The sequence below is a fragment of the Peromyscus maniculatus genome, chromosome 2 (assembly GCF_049852395.1).
Source record: "Peromyscus maniculatus bairdii isolate BWxNUB_F1_BW_parent chromosome 2, HU_Pman_BW_mat_3.1, whole genome shotgun sequence".
Taxonomy (NCBI): Eukaryota; Metazoa; Chordata; class Mammalia; order Rodentia; family Cricetidae; genus Peromyscus; species Peromyscus maniculatus.
In genome coordinates this window covers 133,425,323-133,443,106 of record NC_134853.1, presented here as the reverse complement: position 1 = coordinate 133,443,106, position 17,784 = coordinate 133,425,323, and the positions used below count along the sequence as shown (strand labels likewise).

The following is a 17,784-nucleotide window of genomic DNA, read 5'->3' as shown; positions in this document are numbered from 1 at the left end:
CCTACACACACTCATGCTCATAGAGGCAGCATTAAATGAACTCTGTGTTTTTAAAGAATGGCACATGAAGTTGGAAAGAAAGAGTGGTTCTGGGGGGATTGAGAAGGAGTTGGAAGACAGGGAATGTGGTAGATTTGATCTAAGTACACTATATGCCTGTATAAATTCTGAAATTCTCAAACAAATGTTGTACCTTTTTCTGTTTAAGAGCCACGTGACTTTTATAAGCTTCTTCTGTAGCCCTGCAGGCTCCCCTGAGTGCTGCAATTACAGGCATGTGCCATCATGCTTGGATCACATGACTTTTTGGATGCACTTCAAGTCATTAGTAAAGTACACAGAGTATTTAGTATATTTGATTTCTTATGGAAATTATTAATATCCCTGTGGTATGCTTTTGAGTTGATGAGGAAACTAAACAAAGAAGGAATGCCTGTATACAGAACTGAAGACAGGAGTGACCTTGGTATTTTTTTTTTTAGTTGAAAATAGATTCTTCTCTCACACATTACATTCCAACCACAGTTTCCCAACCCTTCACTCTTCCCAGTCCCAACCATCTACCCTCTACTCCAGATCCACTCTCTCTCTATTTCCCTTCAGAAGATAAGGCCTCCAAGAGACAACAACCAACAAGATACAATAAATCAAGGCAAAAGCCCCCATATGGAGGCTTGCCAAGCAACCCAGTAGGAGGAAAAGAGTCTCGAAAGCAGGCAAAAGAGTCAGAGACACACCCATTCCTACTGTTTGTTAGGAGTCTCATAAAAATACAAAGCTAACAAACATAACGTATATGCAGAGGGCCTGGTGTAGACCCTTGCAGGCCACATGCTTGCTGCTTCAGTCTATGTGAGTCCTGTTTAGCTGATTAAATGGGCCATGTTCTCCTGGTATCCTCCATCTCCTCTCACTCCTACAATCTTTCCTACCCTTCATCCACAGGGTTCCCCAAGCTCCTAGAGGAGGCTTCCAGTGGAGACCCTCCAATTTAGACTCTTTCTCCCCTTAATGTCTGACTGTGGGTCTCTGTACCTACTCCCATGTGCTGCCAGAGGAAGTCTCTCTGGTGACAACTGGACAAGGCACCGATCCTACGAGTATAGCAGGACATCATTAGGGATCACTTCATTGATTGTTTTTGCCAGTTGTGTTTGGTTCTACCCTATGTCTCTGGACTATCCAGTCTCTGATTGCTGGTCATCCAGGCAGTATAAGGCATGGATTCCCTCAGGTGGTGTGGGCTTCAAGTTAAAGCAGCCATTGCTTAGCCACTCCCACAAGTCCTGTGCCACAGTTGCCCCAGCACATCTTGCAGGCAGGACAGATTGTAGGTTGAAGGTTTTGTGGCTGGGTTGGTGTCTAGGTCTCTCTTTGTGTATCCTGCAGAGAAATTTGAAGGTTTTTATACTTCTTCCAAATACAGAAACAGTTAGGGTTTAGCACACTTCATCTAGGACACTGAGGAAGAGGAAACGTCCAACCCCCAGCTAAACATACCAATAATCAGTTTTGTGTGCAATTATGTAATGCTCAGCTCTTATGTCTCAAGCTGTTGTAAACATTTTACGTTCCCAGATTCTAACTTACAATCTTTCAGGAGCTCCAAAATTGGCAGTGCTCTACAATCTAAGATTACCATGGAAGATGGTTACTTGCATTCTGCTTTGTGTTCAGCAGTAAACAAGGTTCTCCATGATTCCTAGAGAAAAGATTCCCCTCAAACTTTTGGTTCACAGTTTAGATTTTAATTCAATGTATGAACTTTCCTCATCATGAAGTGTAATCTAATTAAGTTTTAACAATAAAAAATTGGTAGTCAGATATCAGGATAAGAAACATGGGCCATCAGAGAAGCAGAGAGCAGCCTCCAGTTGTTTCCTACCTCTATTGTTCCTCTATCTAAAAGACTGAGATCCTCTACCAGTCCCTCCTTACTACTTTCTGTCTTCTCTCTGTCTACAGTCCTCCAAACCTCTGTGGTCAGCTAGTGGCTAGCTTCACCTTCTGACTCCAAGCAAGCTTTATTTGTCAGAACACAATCAAAATATCAAACAACATTTCCCTCTTTTTGTCTAAATAAAATGGGAAGGGTTTAACTAACATAGTAAAGCTATATATAATAAGTACAAAAACTATGTATAAATATATAAGGCAAGATTATAATTACAAAGTCCAGTATATTTGTATTTAACAAAATCAGAGAAAATACTCCACTATTTACCCTATCTTGGTGAGTACAGAGTGTTGTACCTAATTCACTTTCTATCCTAACTTGTATTAGCAACCCAAACTATCTTTATTTGTCTCTCAACCTTATACACCTCTTTTATGAGTTTCTTTTCTGAGTTTGATAACAAGGAAAACCATAACTATCTAGTCTTCAACTCCATCAGAGACCTGAGAAGGAAGTCGTATTACCTGAGTAAACAGGAAGTACAGAGCAAAAAACTTCCAAAACTATGAAATGACAGAAACAGCTGGCTGTCTGGATTGTCACCCAAGGTTCCTCTGTAATGTTGAGGCATCAGTCTTCAGCCTACAGGCTTAAGATATCTGACAGACTTTTCTGTGAAGCAGGATTTTTGAAGGACTGTCCCACCTTGTCTTGGAAAATTTCAGCAGTCACTTTCTTTTGTGTCCTGCTTGTCCAATTTGGACAGCATACTGTCAGTAGTCAAGGTAAGGGCAAGGTTACCTAGTGGCTAACTTTTGCCACAGAGAAAGCAAACTCCAAATGGAGTTTCTTCGATGCCCATCATCTTCTCTGAAGTAGATTGGTACTGCCAGGAGCAGACATGTCACATTATCATAAAAAAGCCTTATGTTATTAAAACATATTAAATGCCATATTCTGTAGATCTCTGAAGTGTTTGAAGACCACCTATCTAAAATATATCTCTGTTTGACATTGAAAATATACCTAACCTGACTACAAATTTGATTGTAATAGGTAACTAACTATTAACCTGCATTTCTTTATTATCCTAAATATTCTGTAACAATAACTTCAGGGACCAGAAATTTGCATTCCATTGTTAAATGAACTATATAAGTATAATACCTTAAACAAGAGTAGAAACATATATACAGTATAACAAAAATAACCTCAAATTTGTATCAACATACAAAAATCCATATCAATGTAAAATATTTAAGACTAGTAGTTGCTTTTTGGGTTTAAAAGTAGATTCAATAATCTATCATATTATCCTATCATTTCTACATCCACCCATTTTCTTTTCAAAACAAGATGCCTGAATCTAATCTCCTTTGTTCAGCTTTTTTTCCTGACGATTACCAATAGCAATTTGTACCCGACCCTCCTAAACAATAAGAAATTTCCACAACCCACTGGACAACAAAAAACTGTCCACCCCACCTCTTTGGAATGTAAGCATCATGTTCTTAAAATTATTTCCTGTTGTCTGGGGGTGATAGCATCTGTAGGGGACCATGAAAAAAATTGGGATAATTGTCAAGTCCTGGGAGAACTAGCTATATTATGTGTTGTCCAGTCTTTGTGTAATGGGAAAGTGCAGGCCTTATCTCAAGTCCTGGCTAGAGTAGTCTGTGAGGCTGCACCATCTCAGCTAGCCACCTTGAAATTGTCCTGAGCAGTTTGTAGTCAAAGCCAGTCTTGAGGTGGTATTTGTCAGCTTAGTGGCATTACCACAATGCAGGTGGAATTGTCATTGTGGAGCCCCATCATCCTTTTGGAGACTTCAAAGGTCACTTTTAGGCATGGACATGGTTTACTGCAGAAAACTTTAACATTTTAAGTGTCATATGCAGGAAGATCTCAAAGAGGTTAAAGGACCATAATTTGTTATGTACATTCAGAGTACAAAAACTTAACTCCTAGTTACCTGATAGAGACTCAAACCTGAAATCACGTATAGGAAGCTCGATGAAGCCTTTTTCTAGAATTAGTTAGTACTATTTATGAGCATTAATATTATGACACATTATTTAAATATATATGCAAATTAATCATATAAATTTTGAGATAATATTTATACCTTAAGAAAAAGGTTTAGAGAGTCAAAATAAAAAATTTTATGATATTATGTGGCAATGGAATATTCCCTAATTTTGGTTTTTCTTTTGTCCCATATCAGGTGGCTCTTCTGTCATGAGGCAGAGATATTGGATTTTCCTTTAACAAAGCATGCTTTGGTTTAGAGAAGGAGAGGGCCATGCTCCAACTCCAAAGCCAGCTTTACTTTTAATTGAACTGGGACTACAAAAAGACCATTTGTATTATATGTCAGAAAAGAACAACAGAAACAAACATTTGGGAAGATTTATGAAATTTTATCCTAAGGATTGTCTTGTCTGTCTGTCTCTTGTTGATCTGCATCCATTGGTCCAATGTCAGCCTTTGCTACACCTTCTGCATGCTCCAGAAGGCAGGGGCCTTCTGTTTTGATTATTCCTAGAAAAAAACATTGTTTCTAGGAAAGCCCTGCCTACAAACTTTCTTAGGTGTGACCTTGTTTACCACAATTAAAACATCTGACATTTTGATTTCTCTTCAAGTCTTTGGAAATCACATCTCCTATCAAATTATCATCATGGTTATGAGATTCAATATTGATTGTATCTGATATTCATTCCTTTGTGGGTATTGATCTTGCCATAAAAAGCCCAATTACCTTTTTGCATTGTGAATTAGCATTTTTCAAAAGTAAAAGATTCATTTAGTATTTGTCTTGATTCTGGGTTTGGTATCAATCTATTTACAGCTGAAGTCAATCTTAGTAAAAAATAAATCAGTGAAGATTTCTTTTGGGCCCTGTATAACTTTAGAAAAATGACTTAGTTTTCTTTCTGACTTCCTCAACTCTGTCCCAAGCATTCAAAGCTGCTGCACAGCATAGAGCCAAGGTGTGGCCATCATATACAGACTGTCTTTGTACATCAACATAATCACCCTCTCCAAGAAAATAGTCCTGGGAAATTTCAATACCTCTAGCTGTACTTCATTGTTCAATGGTTCCAGCCTTATCTCTCCACCAGGTCCTCCACTGTAATAGAGGATTAGGTTCCAATACTGCTGTAACCAAGTCTTCCCAGTCTTGTGGGATAATTCTGTTACTAATTGAGCATGAATTTAACATCATCTGCATCACAAAATGTTAATGCATGCCATATGAGACTATCATTTCCTTAAATCTCCTCAAATCTAACATTTCCACAGGAATCCATAGCCTTGGACACACCTTTCATTTGGCGGTTGTTCCTGTACAGCAACTGGATAAATTAAGTTTTTTTTTTTTTTGATAACTTTGGGCTGTTCGTGTCTAATTTTGTAATGTAATTGGTTCTCCTTTAAATTCTTCTGTCTTTGTCTAGGTGTCTTTATCATCTGTTTTGATGAGTTTTCCTAAGGCTTGTAACTTATCAGTCAAAATTACATTATTTTCTTTGGGAACCTTTTCTAAGGCCTGTGTCTGTATCTGGGCACTGATATCAACCAAATTTTTAAAGGATAAAACAAGAATTATCAAACCAATAATGATTATAATTGACATTATGTAAATCCCAGCTAAGTTAATTATCCCCTCATTTAATTGTTCCACTTTCAAATCACCCATTGAGGAATCATACGGAGACCTAACTCCTTCCATCACAATATTGTTTCCCATTTTTAATGTGGGAAAAAACACTTTTTCCTCCTTTTTAAACTCATTCCCTCTTTTAAGAATTCCAAGTTGTTAAGAGTCGCCAAATCTGCTGATAATGACAATGAAGTGTAAGGCTGACTGTCACTGTATAGCACATCTGGGTGGAGACCACAGGTGGTACACAGCCTGGCTGAGGACAGCTGCTGTTAGCAGCGTGAGGAGGGAGTCCAGGGAAAGACCACAATCCATGGAGAAAAGGAGCCAAAGAGCCAGCCATCTGAAAGGCATTCAGAGGAGAATGTGGAAAAGCAGCAGGTGTGACAGACAGGAAGTGAGCATAGAGCTACCTGAAGGCAGAGCTGGCCAGTGATGAGGGGCTAACTCCAGTGGTGTTTGGCGCCCACATACCTGTGGAGTTTGGGGCTTGTGGAGTCTACTGTAGATAGGCTGCAAGAGGAAAATCCCAGACTTGCTCAGAGGGCTTGAGCCAGAAATGGAAAAGCCAGCTATGGTGGGTGCAGTTCCTGCATGCAGCTCTGGTGGCTGCAAAACCATGGGAAAGCAGCTATCTCATGAGTTCATGCCCCAAAAGTTGGATGCCACATGAAGTGTTAATCTAATTAACCTTTAACAATAAAAAGTCAGGAGTCAAATATTGGGTTAAGAACCTAAAAGATCAGAGAAGCAGGGAGAATCCAGTCAGTTGCTGAGCAAGCAGGACATGTAAAAAATGAAGTAACAAGCCATGGGTCATGTGGCAAAGCATAAATAGAAATATGGGTTCATTTAAATGTAAGAGTTAGCTACTACAAGCCTGAGCTAGTGGCCAAGCATTTATAAATAATATTAAGTCTCTGTGTGGTAATTTGGAAGCAGCTACTGGGACAGGGAGTGGGTAGTAAGGACAGGAAAACTTCTGACTACATCATCGTACATAATATCTCTTTAACTTATTTTAATTTGTGTGTGTGTGTGTGTGTGTGTGTGTGTGTGTGTGTGTGTGTGTGTGTACTGAATCCCCTGGAGCTGGAGTTAGAAGTGGTTGTGAATGGCTGCAAGTGGTTCTTGGGACTGACCTTGGTTCTCTACAAGAGCAGTCAACCTTTCTTGACTCAAATGTTGCATTTTTAAAAATCAAAGAATAAATTTTTCTGCTTCTGTTGAGATTGCTCCAATTTTTAAAAATTGAGGAATTCAAATTTGAGATGAGTTAGGTAAAACATTCTCTCTAGGCCCTTACAGTGGAATACTTAGTTCTTAGCTGGTGGCAGCTGTATTGGGAGGAGGTGAGTTTGCTGGGTGAGGGTGTTTAATAACCAACCCCTATATCTTACCCCATCTTTTCTTCCTCTTCTTTCAAAATGTGTGGAGGTGAGGAGAACCAGCCACATGCTCCCGCCTCTGTGTCCTCCCACCACAATGTACTGCATCTATCCACGAGATAAAGTAAAATCCTTCCTTCCTTAAGTTGCCTCTTGTAAAGTTTTTGCCACAGCAATATGAAAAGTAAATAACACACAGTTTGTCCTTCACTTTGTGAAAGAAAATCTCAACAAGATGTGTCGGTCTCTCTGTTGGTTAGTGAGATCTCAGAAACTGCCTGATTCTGTGAAGCATCCCAGTCTCTGGGATGAAGGGGCTAGTTTTGGGCTGTAGCTCCACTTATTTAGTAACTCATCATGTGTCCATTGTTTCATTAAAAAAAAATCTTTTCAACATTTCCTGGAGCAGCCTATTTGGGGAACTGTTATGATGATAAGAAAAGAGTTTGTGATATTTTTAAAATTTCACCAAATTAAAAAGTAAATGAAGATTTAGAAAGTGCTAGAAACTTCCTTAAAATCATGCTAAACATATCTTCTTTAGAGAAGCAAAGTTAATCTGAATGAAGAGTACCATAAGAACTCTGACTTCCTTTTAATCTGTCCAGTCGCTTTCCCTTCCTGCCCTCCAGATCTCATCAGAAACAATTAGAACTAGGTAGTGGCAGTCCATGGAAAGTAGCAGGGGCAGGTAGGGGTGTAATTTGAAGAAATCAGCAGACCATCTAAAGATGGAAACTTTTAAAATGGAATTCCATTTTCTCTGAGCTGGGCCATGCCTTGATTCTAATTATTCCTCCACATACTTTATCTCGGGTACCGTGGCCCACAATCATGATTTAATTTCTCTGGGAAACCTTTCTGATACACTCCCTTAAAGAGAATTTGACTCAGTTGGAAATCACCTCCTTTGTGGGCGTCACTAACTACTACTGCTTTTCCTCTCTGGTACTAGACCAAAGAGCCAGGAAGCAGGGTCAACATTTTGAAACTCATATACTTTCTCAGAAGTCAGACTAAGAAAAAAAAAACCCTCATTTTTCTTTGTCATTGACACTACCTAGCCAGCATAATATTATTTTTATAATTGTTGCTTTTGTTATTTACAAATACTCCTAACACTTGTGTTCCCTCTATAACAACATCTGGGTTAGCTGTTAGGACAGTGTAATATACCTCAGGACAGCCCTCCAATCAGAGCCAATGCATGTACAGTACTTGGCACTGTTAGATGATGAGTAGACACAGTACACAGGCATTATTGGTGATCATTATGATCTTATTCAACACAATTACTGTATAATTATAATTAAATGACTGAAGGACACACCCAACCTACAAAACTTTCATGGGAGCTCCTCTTTGGCCATCCATGGCTGCAGCAATGTTTTCCAACTTGTCATTTTAAGAGTGGTGCACTCTCCTTAAAACCATACTTATTTACTATGAAACCACTTTTCTTTTTTTCATGAGGATAAATGGCTTACTTAAGAAAACCCCTGCTGTTGCCAAGAGAAGAAAATTTCCCCAGGTACTATGAGCCTCTTGATACATCAGTGCGCTTTTCCTGTCTTCCTAGTCTATTTTCTGTTGATAGAGCAGAATGCATGAGTGAGTCTAGGTACTTTGCAAAGGGGTTTATTTAATTCATAGTTTTGGGAGCTGGTAATTATAAATTAGTGATCTGCATCTCTATCTGTTCAGTTCTGGCAAGGGCTCCACGAGGTGTGTCATCACTAAGGGAGTACTTGTGAGAGATCAAGTGGTGAGACTGGGATGAGGCCAGCTTGCTTTTCAAAACAACCCACTTCCGTGGGAATTCAACCTTTCTGTGGGTGGCACACTGAATGACCTAATAATCTTCTACCATGCTCCAACTCATAAGGAGTCTCTGCCTCAGGAGCCTCTGGCACGCAGACTTTGAAGGGATACTTATACTATAGCCAAACCATAGCACCATCAAAAGGGGAAAGACATTATGGTGTGTTGATATTATTAGGTATATTTCTCAAATTGTTTGGGAATACTTTATCAAAAGTTAGCTGCTGTGGAGATTCAGTTCCTATTCAAATTACTGGAAATCTGTTTAAAATTCCAGATGTCATGCATACTGGTTCTAACAGAAATTGACTTGGAGGTATCACAGGGTGATTGAGTAGTTAAGTAGGGTGGATGAGAAGGGAGAGTGAAGGATTCTATTTGGTTTTATAATCAATCAATATTTATATGCACAGTAAAGAAAACTGCTAATAATCTATAACTTAGCCTGAGTTGTCATCAACAGAAGCCACAATACCAATCTGAAATTTTCAGGAAAATATCAATTTTCAATCATAATTTTATACTCATAGGTTTTACCACATAGTTTCTTGCATAGCCACTCCTCCATTCAACAAGACTTTAAAGACTTAACTATTTTTGTGCTTTTCCAAATAATACCAAAGCTGAATTGGTCTCAGTCCCTCCAGGGTTCTGGTCATTTGGGGCTGGGACTGAGGGGACTGTGGCTTAGGGTTTGAAGATTTGTCTATTAGAAGTGTCTTAAGTAATTACTGGTTAGCCTGGGAGGTTCTTGAGAAGCATGAACAAGATATTGATTCATACTACAAATGGTTCACAAATTGGTTCATAAATCAATAAGTCCTCAGTTTGGGTGTGACTATATTTATGAACTGAGATACCATCTATGCATGAGTCCCGTGAGTCCCTGCTGGTAAAGTACCCATTCTCAATGGTTGATGAGACATTACATCCTCACTCTGGTATCTAATTTGTGAAATACCTAATCTCTCCCACTCTTTCCACTGTAGTGGCTGGGGAGTCAGAATCTCCCCCTTTGCTGAGTAGATCCCTCTCTTTATCTAAGATATAGGGACTGTTCAAACTCATAAATAAAGGCAGCTCTTTAGACCATGGGCTCTATACTTATGCATCTGTGGGTGCAAACAGCATTTAGCCAAATATTATTACAAAATTGTGGTGCCCATACAAACATGTGCTGATCTTATCTTCTTGACTCTAGAAGACAAAATGTGGCAGCATGGGTTATAATGGAACCATTCTTCTTCTTTTGGTAGCAATCTATTTCTAAGGGAAGCTTACTGGGGTCTCATGAGAACTATATTAATCCTCACAATATGGTATAGCAACTGTTTTATAGATTTACATTGTATTGGCTACCACAGCTAATCTAAGTATAAGTTAACGAACTGAGAAGATTTTAATAAGTTAGATGCAAATAATGTATTATTTGAGCATCCATGAGTAGATATGGGGTTCCAAGGACCAACATCTTATGGAAACTAAAGGATGAATGTATTTCAGGATACAGTGATAACTGATCTATAAACTTTCTACCCCAGAGGAAACCTTTTTGTGTGTGTGTGAGAGGCAAAACAAATAAATAACTTTGCATATGGCATTCATGATAAATTCCTTGTATAGCATTTCCAGTAGTATTCTTTTTTTTTTCTTTTTTCGAGACAGGGTTTCTCTGTGTAGCTTTGTGCCTTTCCTGGGACTCACTTGGTAGCCCAGGCTGGCCTTGAACTCACAGAGATCCGCCTGGCTCTGCCTCCCGAGTGCTGGGATTAAAGGCGTGCGCCACTACCGCCCAGCTCCAGTAGTATTCTTTATCATTAATAAATTGTTGAATTTTGTAAAATGTTTATTTTTGAATCTATCAAGATAATGACATGGTTTTGATTTTTTATCCTGATAGAATGTATATCTTATCAATTTTCATTAATTATCTCCAGTTACTTATTATTGCTATGACCAAAATACTTAACTGAATAGCTTAAAGAAGATAATATTTATTTTAGCTGATAGTTTCAGTGGAGTCAGGTAGTGGCTTCCAGTCTCTGTTTCTGGCCATAAAGAGACAGAACATCACGGTGACTGAGGACCTTCTTTACTGAGGACCTTCTTTACCTTGTCTGGGATGCCGTGGGTGGGACAGGAAGGAATCAGGAACAAGAAGATCCCTGTGGTATATTTCCTTCAGCTCCTAAAGTTTCCAGAGGTTTCCAAGACAGAGCCATCACCTGATGATCATGTGTCCAACACATGATTCTGTGAGAGGCATTTCATATTCAAACCACAGCACTGCACCCTTGGCCTTCACAGGTTCAGGAGCATCCATAACGCAGAATGCATTTAGTCCATTTCCAGACTCTCCAAGTCCTTACCAGTACTAATATTCTTTAAAAATTCGGAGTTCAGCCTCTTCTAAGACCCAAAGCCACTCTGAGCTGTGATTGTGCAAATACAGCACAGAATAAACATTCTCATTCTGAAAGAAAATTCCAGATTAACAAGGTGTGATGGGACTGAAGAAAGACAAAACAGAGGGGAAGATTTTAAATCCTGTAGTTCCACATCTGGCATCTAATGTATCTCATGGGATGTAAATGTCAGACATAGAAAGATGAATATTGCATCTCATTCACACATGCATAGTAAAAATAGAGAGTAGAACAGTGTTTGCCCTGTTTGCAACGAACCAGGACAAGGAAGAAATGAGGTGATAGCTAATCAACATTTTAGCTGTGCAAGATGACTAAATTTTATAGATGAAATATACAAGGTAGCCACATTAACATTCTCTCTTAAATGTGCTTAGTAGATAGTTCTCATGAGTACTTACCACAAAAATGTTATAAACAAGGTAATACATATGCAAACTAGTTTGATTGTGGCAATTCAGGTTTTGTATGTCAAATATTAACTTGCACACCTTAAATATAGACAGTTTTAGTTTGCTATTTATACTTCAATAAAGCTGAAAGAAAAAAATCAAGTTGGTCTTGTGCAATGTTAAGTGAGGGGATTTCCTTCATGAGGGAGTAGAGCTACTAGACTGACCTCATAAAGGCTTCCAGTTTCTGGTGCTGACTTGCCTTGGCTTGGCTCAGGTTTACTAATTTGAATTATGCACTGTGACTGAACTGGCTGCTCGTTTAGCTCCGCCCTTCTCATTTCTTATCACACAGCATCATTGACTTCCATGGTATTGTTTCTGAGAACCTGGAAGGAGCAAGGACATGCTGACATTTTTGCATTGATTAAATCACATTTGGGTGAGTAATCTAATACTTTGCTTACATCGTGATAGTGGCCATTTGTAGGCTAGAGTATGTAAATTTTTTAATTTCTAATTTTCCTAGTACATTGGCTCCTACTATGTATTGTTCAATAAGAGAAGTTTTGAACTGGCTAGTTTGTAGAGTGCTTGCAAAGATCAATAGTTTGTGTTTCACAATTCAGAGGCAAATGGATGCTGACAAAGTTTCAGAACATATGTTGCCTTCTCTTCTTTAGGTTGTTACAGCACTAATGAAAACAGAAAACTCAGATGCTTGCTCTTCTTTAAGACAATGATTTATCCTTATTTTCCCACATGGTCCAAACTGTTTAAACCAGTCTCCTTCAGATTCAGTGTGCTACCTTGTTAGAAACCTAAGGTGCTGGGGTCAGTGGTGGACCAATCTGATGATTACAGAATGGAAACATTCCAACCTTACATGTAGATGTCCATCTGTATTATAAAGAGGAATATGTTTCTTAAAACAGCATGCTTTTTGATCAGCTGTGATAGTTTTAACTACAGATTTTTAATTTTGTGCCCCAAGAAGAGATCATGGGAAACATGCCTATAATATTTCCTCAACAAGATATGGTTTTATGTTAATTACCTAACTCAGTGAAGATGAATTGCTTTTCTCTGTGTGGAAGAAGTGATCTAAAATAATAAGTAATAGTGGAAAATCTGTGAATGTTTAGTCCTCACTAATGGCAGCTGTTCAATCAGTGGCTTAAGAGAAGGAGAGAAGGAAAAACCAATTTTTTATCTCATAAACTTTCATGTCTTCATCATGGCTGGCTCATTAAACAAACACAATAGTTGATCTGAATAAAGGCTGATTGACATCCATTGGATGAAACATCTTGTTCACTTGATTACTGAAGCTTCCTTTCCAGTAGCAAACCTTGGCCAAGTATGCTAATTATACGTGATTATGATTAGAATTCTTGTCCATGTTGTCAAATACAGCCATACATTTCCTGGACCAACTATCACCTTAGTCTAACTCAATTCATTTCACATTTTAAGTAACAAGCTGGTATATATTATAGTTTTCATAAATCAGTGCAAGTCTTCATGGTTGCTTTGTGTCTCTATCAGAGATTCAATTACTCTAAGTAAAATTGCTTTAAATTCCATTTTATTATTTGAACATAAATCAGTTTGATCTGAGGACACACAAGTATCTGTCAAACACATAAAGTAGTTGAGGTGATAACAGAGTTTGTGGTCATATGTGTTTGCTGCCATCCCCTGTAGTATCTACTCACTAAGTCCTGGAAGCCCAGTGTGGACAACTCAGACTCATGAGGACATGGTACCTTGTGTGCTTTCCAAAGGCAGGAAATACAGAGCATTCAAAGAGTTAGGAGACAGGGAACTCTGCAGAAGAGGTGTTCTGGGCCCTGAATGCCCCCAGGAGACATTGAGAAATAGCCTTGAATGCCATGACCCAGCCTTAGCTAGAAGAACACTGTGAAAATCGGGTCCTACTGATCTGGAGATTACTGATGCCACAAGGTTATTACCTGAAGGGTGAGCAGAGGACCTCAGGAAGGAGCTACATGCTTTTCCTTTTGGAGCAGCTGCAGCAGGATTTTCCTTCTTGGATGAGCTGGAAACATGAGTGTTCTGAAGTCAAGTGGGCATATGCTCCTTCTTGGCATTTGGGAAGAGCACAGGGATGAATCTGAAATTCATAGTTACTTTTTTATGAAATCAATTTGCACCATTCCATAAATGTACTCAGTAAATAAGCCATGCTCATCCTTGTCCAGCTGAGAGGCAATGCCTTCCACATCCTGTTTGCATTTGGGGCTGTTGCTTTGGGGCCGATTGCTATGACTATCATTACTATCTTATCTTTAAGGCAGTGCTCCAACTATTTAATGCTGTCAGTACCTCAGATTCTATCTCATATATGTCAGTTGCAGTTTGAAGCCATTCACCAACAAAAAGTTCACAGATTTCACCACCTCCATAGCTGTTTGTAGGATGAGTGATGAAGACATTGTGTAATTCCTCTGGCAAATTGCTAGTTTTTAGAGTTCCTTGGGTTTGGAGGTTCCTAGGTGGTTGCTATGGAGTCTAAACACAGTAGCTGTGGATGGAGCCTGCAGACCCTGAACATCTCAACTCTGCAAGATGTTCCAAGGATTCCTCAGAAGCTCCAGCTTTGTTAGGTGGTGTGTGATAGAGCTGGTCTCCTAGGAGCTTTGGTAGGGAGCAGTTTCTGTGTGCAGGCCTCTCTCTTGATCTTCGGGGCTGGGGTAATTCTGGGTGTAATTTACTCTGCACCGGGTGTGGGCCACTCACAGAACAGGCTGGATGACTTGCTGGTAGTCTGCTCAAATGTAGTCATGGACATATTGCACCTGGCTATAGGGCCCTCTAAAACTATGGTCTGGATAGTTCCATGGAGTCTGAGAGGAAGGATTGGGAGGCAGCTTCTATGCAAATGCTAGATCCCTCAGAGGCCCATGGAGGTCCTATAGGTAACATGTAGATGCCCAGCATATCTTGGGGCTGGGAATCATACCCAGTTTTTATCATGGGTAGATCTGGGGCTGCTCTGTTCCTGTCAGGCTATGGTCATGCATGGTCTTTTTGACACCGCTGGAGGAGTCTGATTTGTCTAAATTATGGATTGATTCCTTTGTTAAATGCCCATAAACGTTTACATATTGCCTGTCCAAATATTTCTGCTATAAAGGGCTGCAACAAACAGTTACAACACTAAACAAAATGTTCACTGTACAGATTAGCCTATGCATCTTTACAGTTGTGTAAATTTGTCCAAATATCACAGTGTTGTGGGGTATTTGCCAGAGAAGACTGCCCAGACATGGGGTTAAGCCAGTAGAAAGTCTTTTATAAGTCAGCCTGTGACTACACTGGGTATTTGGGATCCCAGTGTAGCACTGAACCTTTCTAAGGTTGAGTTTTTAAGCACAAAACCATGTTCTGCGTTGACAAGAACAGTTAGCCAGAAGCAGGACTAGAGAAGTCAAAAGCAAAAGTAGTACATTTAGAAACTTTCCTAGAACTGTGGGCTTTGATGTATTAGGCCTTTGTTTTAGTTTTGGCAGGTGGTGCTGTCTATATGCTGAGTTTCATTAGCCTGAATGGTACTTCCACCATGGAGCCAGTTGTCCTAAGGTCTCAGGGACCACTAAGGTCTTGAGCCCTATTACAACTGTATATACCATAAATATGCATTTTTAAGATTTAATCATCTCTGATGTTGGATGTTTGCTTGAGCCAAGGAGTTTAAAGACATCCTGTGCAACATAGAATGATCTTGCCTCAGGGAAATAAATAAATAATATAATATTTTAAATAAATATTTATGGATAAGATTCTGGGCTTTCCCCACATAATCATATATGCATTATGTCAAATTCCTAAAAAACCTGCTTATATTTTAATATTAAGTTTAAAGTATAGGTAAAATTTAGCAGTAAACTTATGAACAATATTTGTCAATCTACGAACTTGTTACAGCTTTGCATTCATGTGGATCTTTAATTTCTCTAAAGAATATTTTATAGTTTTCATTGTACAAATTATATTTGCACAATTATATTTAACTTGGATGTTATATTCATAAATTATATTTTGATATAATATTTAACAATTATGTTTTTTAGATGTAATGTTCTAAGTATAGTACCCAATATGAAATTTGTTTTGCTTCTTTTGTGTGTGTGTGTGTGTGTGTGTGTGTGTGTGTTCAGAAGCCAAAATCAACTATCTATCTCAATTACTTTCCACTTTATTTTGGGAGCAGCTTTTCTCACTGAATCCCGAATTCATTGATTTGCCTAGCCTGGCTGGCCAGCAAGATTCTGAGATCCCCCTATTTCCACTCCCACTCCTAACGCTGGGATTACAGGTTTTTGGATCCACACCCTGCCTTTCATTTGCATTCTGGGGATATGCACAGACCACTCTGTTGTGAAGGCTCCTCTGATATATTATGACAGCCCACATATGACTGTTAGCATTTTTCCTCATTTTTTTATGATAGATTTCTCCTCCCAAGATTTTTATCAGAAGTGAAAACAGCCACAGCGTTTTTCTCATTAAAAAAAAAACTCTCTCTTTCCAGAATCCAGTTCATTAGTTCTTTATGGTTTTAGTTCTTTCATGGGTATTGCCAGTCCATAATCCTTTGGTTTACCAAATTCTCACTTTTAGTATGGGAGCAACTACCTCTCACAAGTTGAACTTTGGAACAACTTCCAATCATTCATTGTTGCTTCAAGTATTAATGCAGAACTGTCTAATCTCAGAGAATAAGACACAATTTATTCTGCAGCCAAATATGAGTGGTCATGGCCCAGGAATAAAAATTTAGGTGAAACTGCTGGGAACAGTTTCATGAAGTAAGAGGACAAAGAAAATCATAAATCAAGATACTTTAAAAATACATTAGTGGGAATATCAGATAAGTGAGCTACAAGCAAACTGAGGAAACTTCTCTAGCCCTCAGATGCTGCCTGATGAAATTCTTAGCCATTGAGTTGGTGGTAGCTAGAGGTCTGTTTGTATATTCTTAAAATTTATATTTTGTATTTTGTTGTATCTCTGTGTGGGTATGTGCACGTGAATACAAGTGCCTGCAGAAGTGGAACTGGAATTGCAGGTGGTTGTGAGATGCCTGATGTGGGTGCTGGGAGTTGAATTTGAGTCCTTTGCTAGGAGGTATGTGCTCTCAGCCACTGAACCATCTTTGTAATCTCACTGTCAACATATTTTTTAAAAAAGGAGTTTACTGATAGCCACGAGAGTGTTAAGTTAAACACAGTCTGGGCAATAAATGCCTATTTAGATGGCTAAAGGAAGCTCAAGATAATTGGTTCCGGACCTGCAGCATTCCAGCTCTCTATAATCACAGAAATTTTAAGCAATCCACCTTGTAGATGTTTAACACAGGTGAGTTCCACCCCCCACCCCCGGGAATTTCAATTCACACAAAAATGGTACAAAAAGTCCAATCTATCCAGAGAATCCATTCCAGTCTTACTACTTATTCATGCAATGCTCTTTATAGTGAAATAAATCAATCAAGGATTATGCAAGGCACCCGTGATGCAGATTTTTCAAGTCTTCTTAAATCTGGGAAAGTTTCTAAATCTTTCCTTAAAGGATTATAGGGCAAGCATATTATAGAATACCTACCAGTTTGGTTTGTATGATGTTTTTTTGATTAGATGAACAATAATTATTTTAGCCTGGGCCATCAGATATGATTATCCCATGTTCTTACCCACCAGATATTAGTATATTATTTAGAAACTTTTGATTGTTTGATTAAAATAGTGTCTACCATATATCTCCATTATTACCTCCCTACTACTTTTATTTGTAACTATGTTTTTTGGGGGGTACTCCATTGTTACCACATAATGTCTCATTTCACTTTTTAGTTTTATCTACTAGTTTTGTGCCTATTATGTTTCTTGCTAAATTAAGTATTAGCATCATAGGTAAAATGGAGATTTCTAATTTTAAAAAACAATAATTTAAGGATATTTGTTAATCAATGTCAGGGAAAACTTTATTCAGGACCCTCATGATAAAAAGACAACCAATATAATGGGGTTTTGAGGGAGGTGAGCATACACTCAGTTGAATATAACAAGCTTATAGCCAAGGACAGATTGATGTAGGTGGATGAAGAATTTCTCAGAGTGAGCAGGCATGAGGAGAATTCTGGCTGAACTGTACTAACAGGATCAAT

General features: G+C 38.6%; 1 protein-coding gene across 3 annotated transcripts in view; it reads left to right on the top strand.

Annotated features, from left to right (window-relative positions):
* LOC102912596 (selection and upkeep of intraepithelial T-cells protein 10-like) overlaps positions 1 to 17,784 on the top strand; it is a 212,581-nt gene that overhangs the window by 148,136 nt on the left and 46,661 nt on the right. For 2 of the 3 annotated variants that reach the window (XM_076564794.1, XM_076564792.1), the window contains exon 1: positions 11,868 to 12,033. The exons of the other annotated variant lie outside the window; for it this stretch is intronic. In XM_076564794.1, coding sequence (XP_076420909.1) covers positions 11,961 to 12,033 — 73 coding nt within the window. In that variant the 5' untranslated portion in view covers positions 11,868 to 11,960. Of the gene's footprint in view, positions 1 to 11,867; positions 12,034 to 17,784 lie in introns of those variants that run through there. 3 annotated transcript variants of the gene reach the window in all.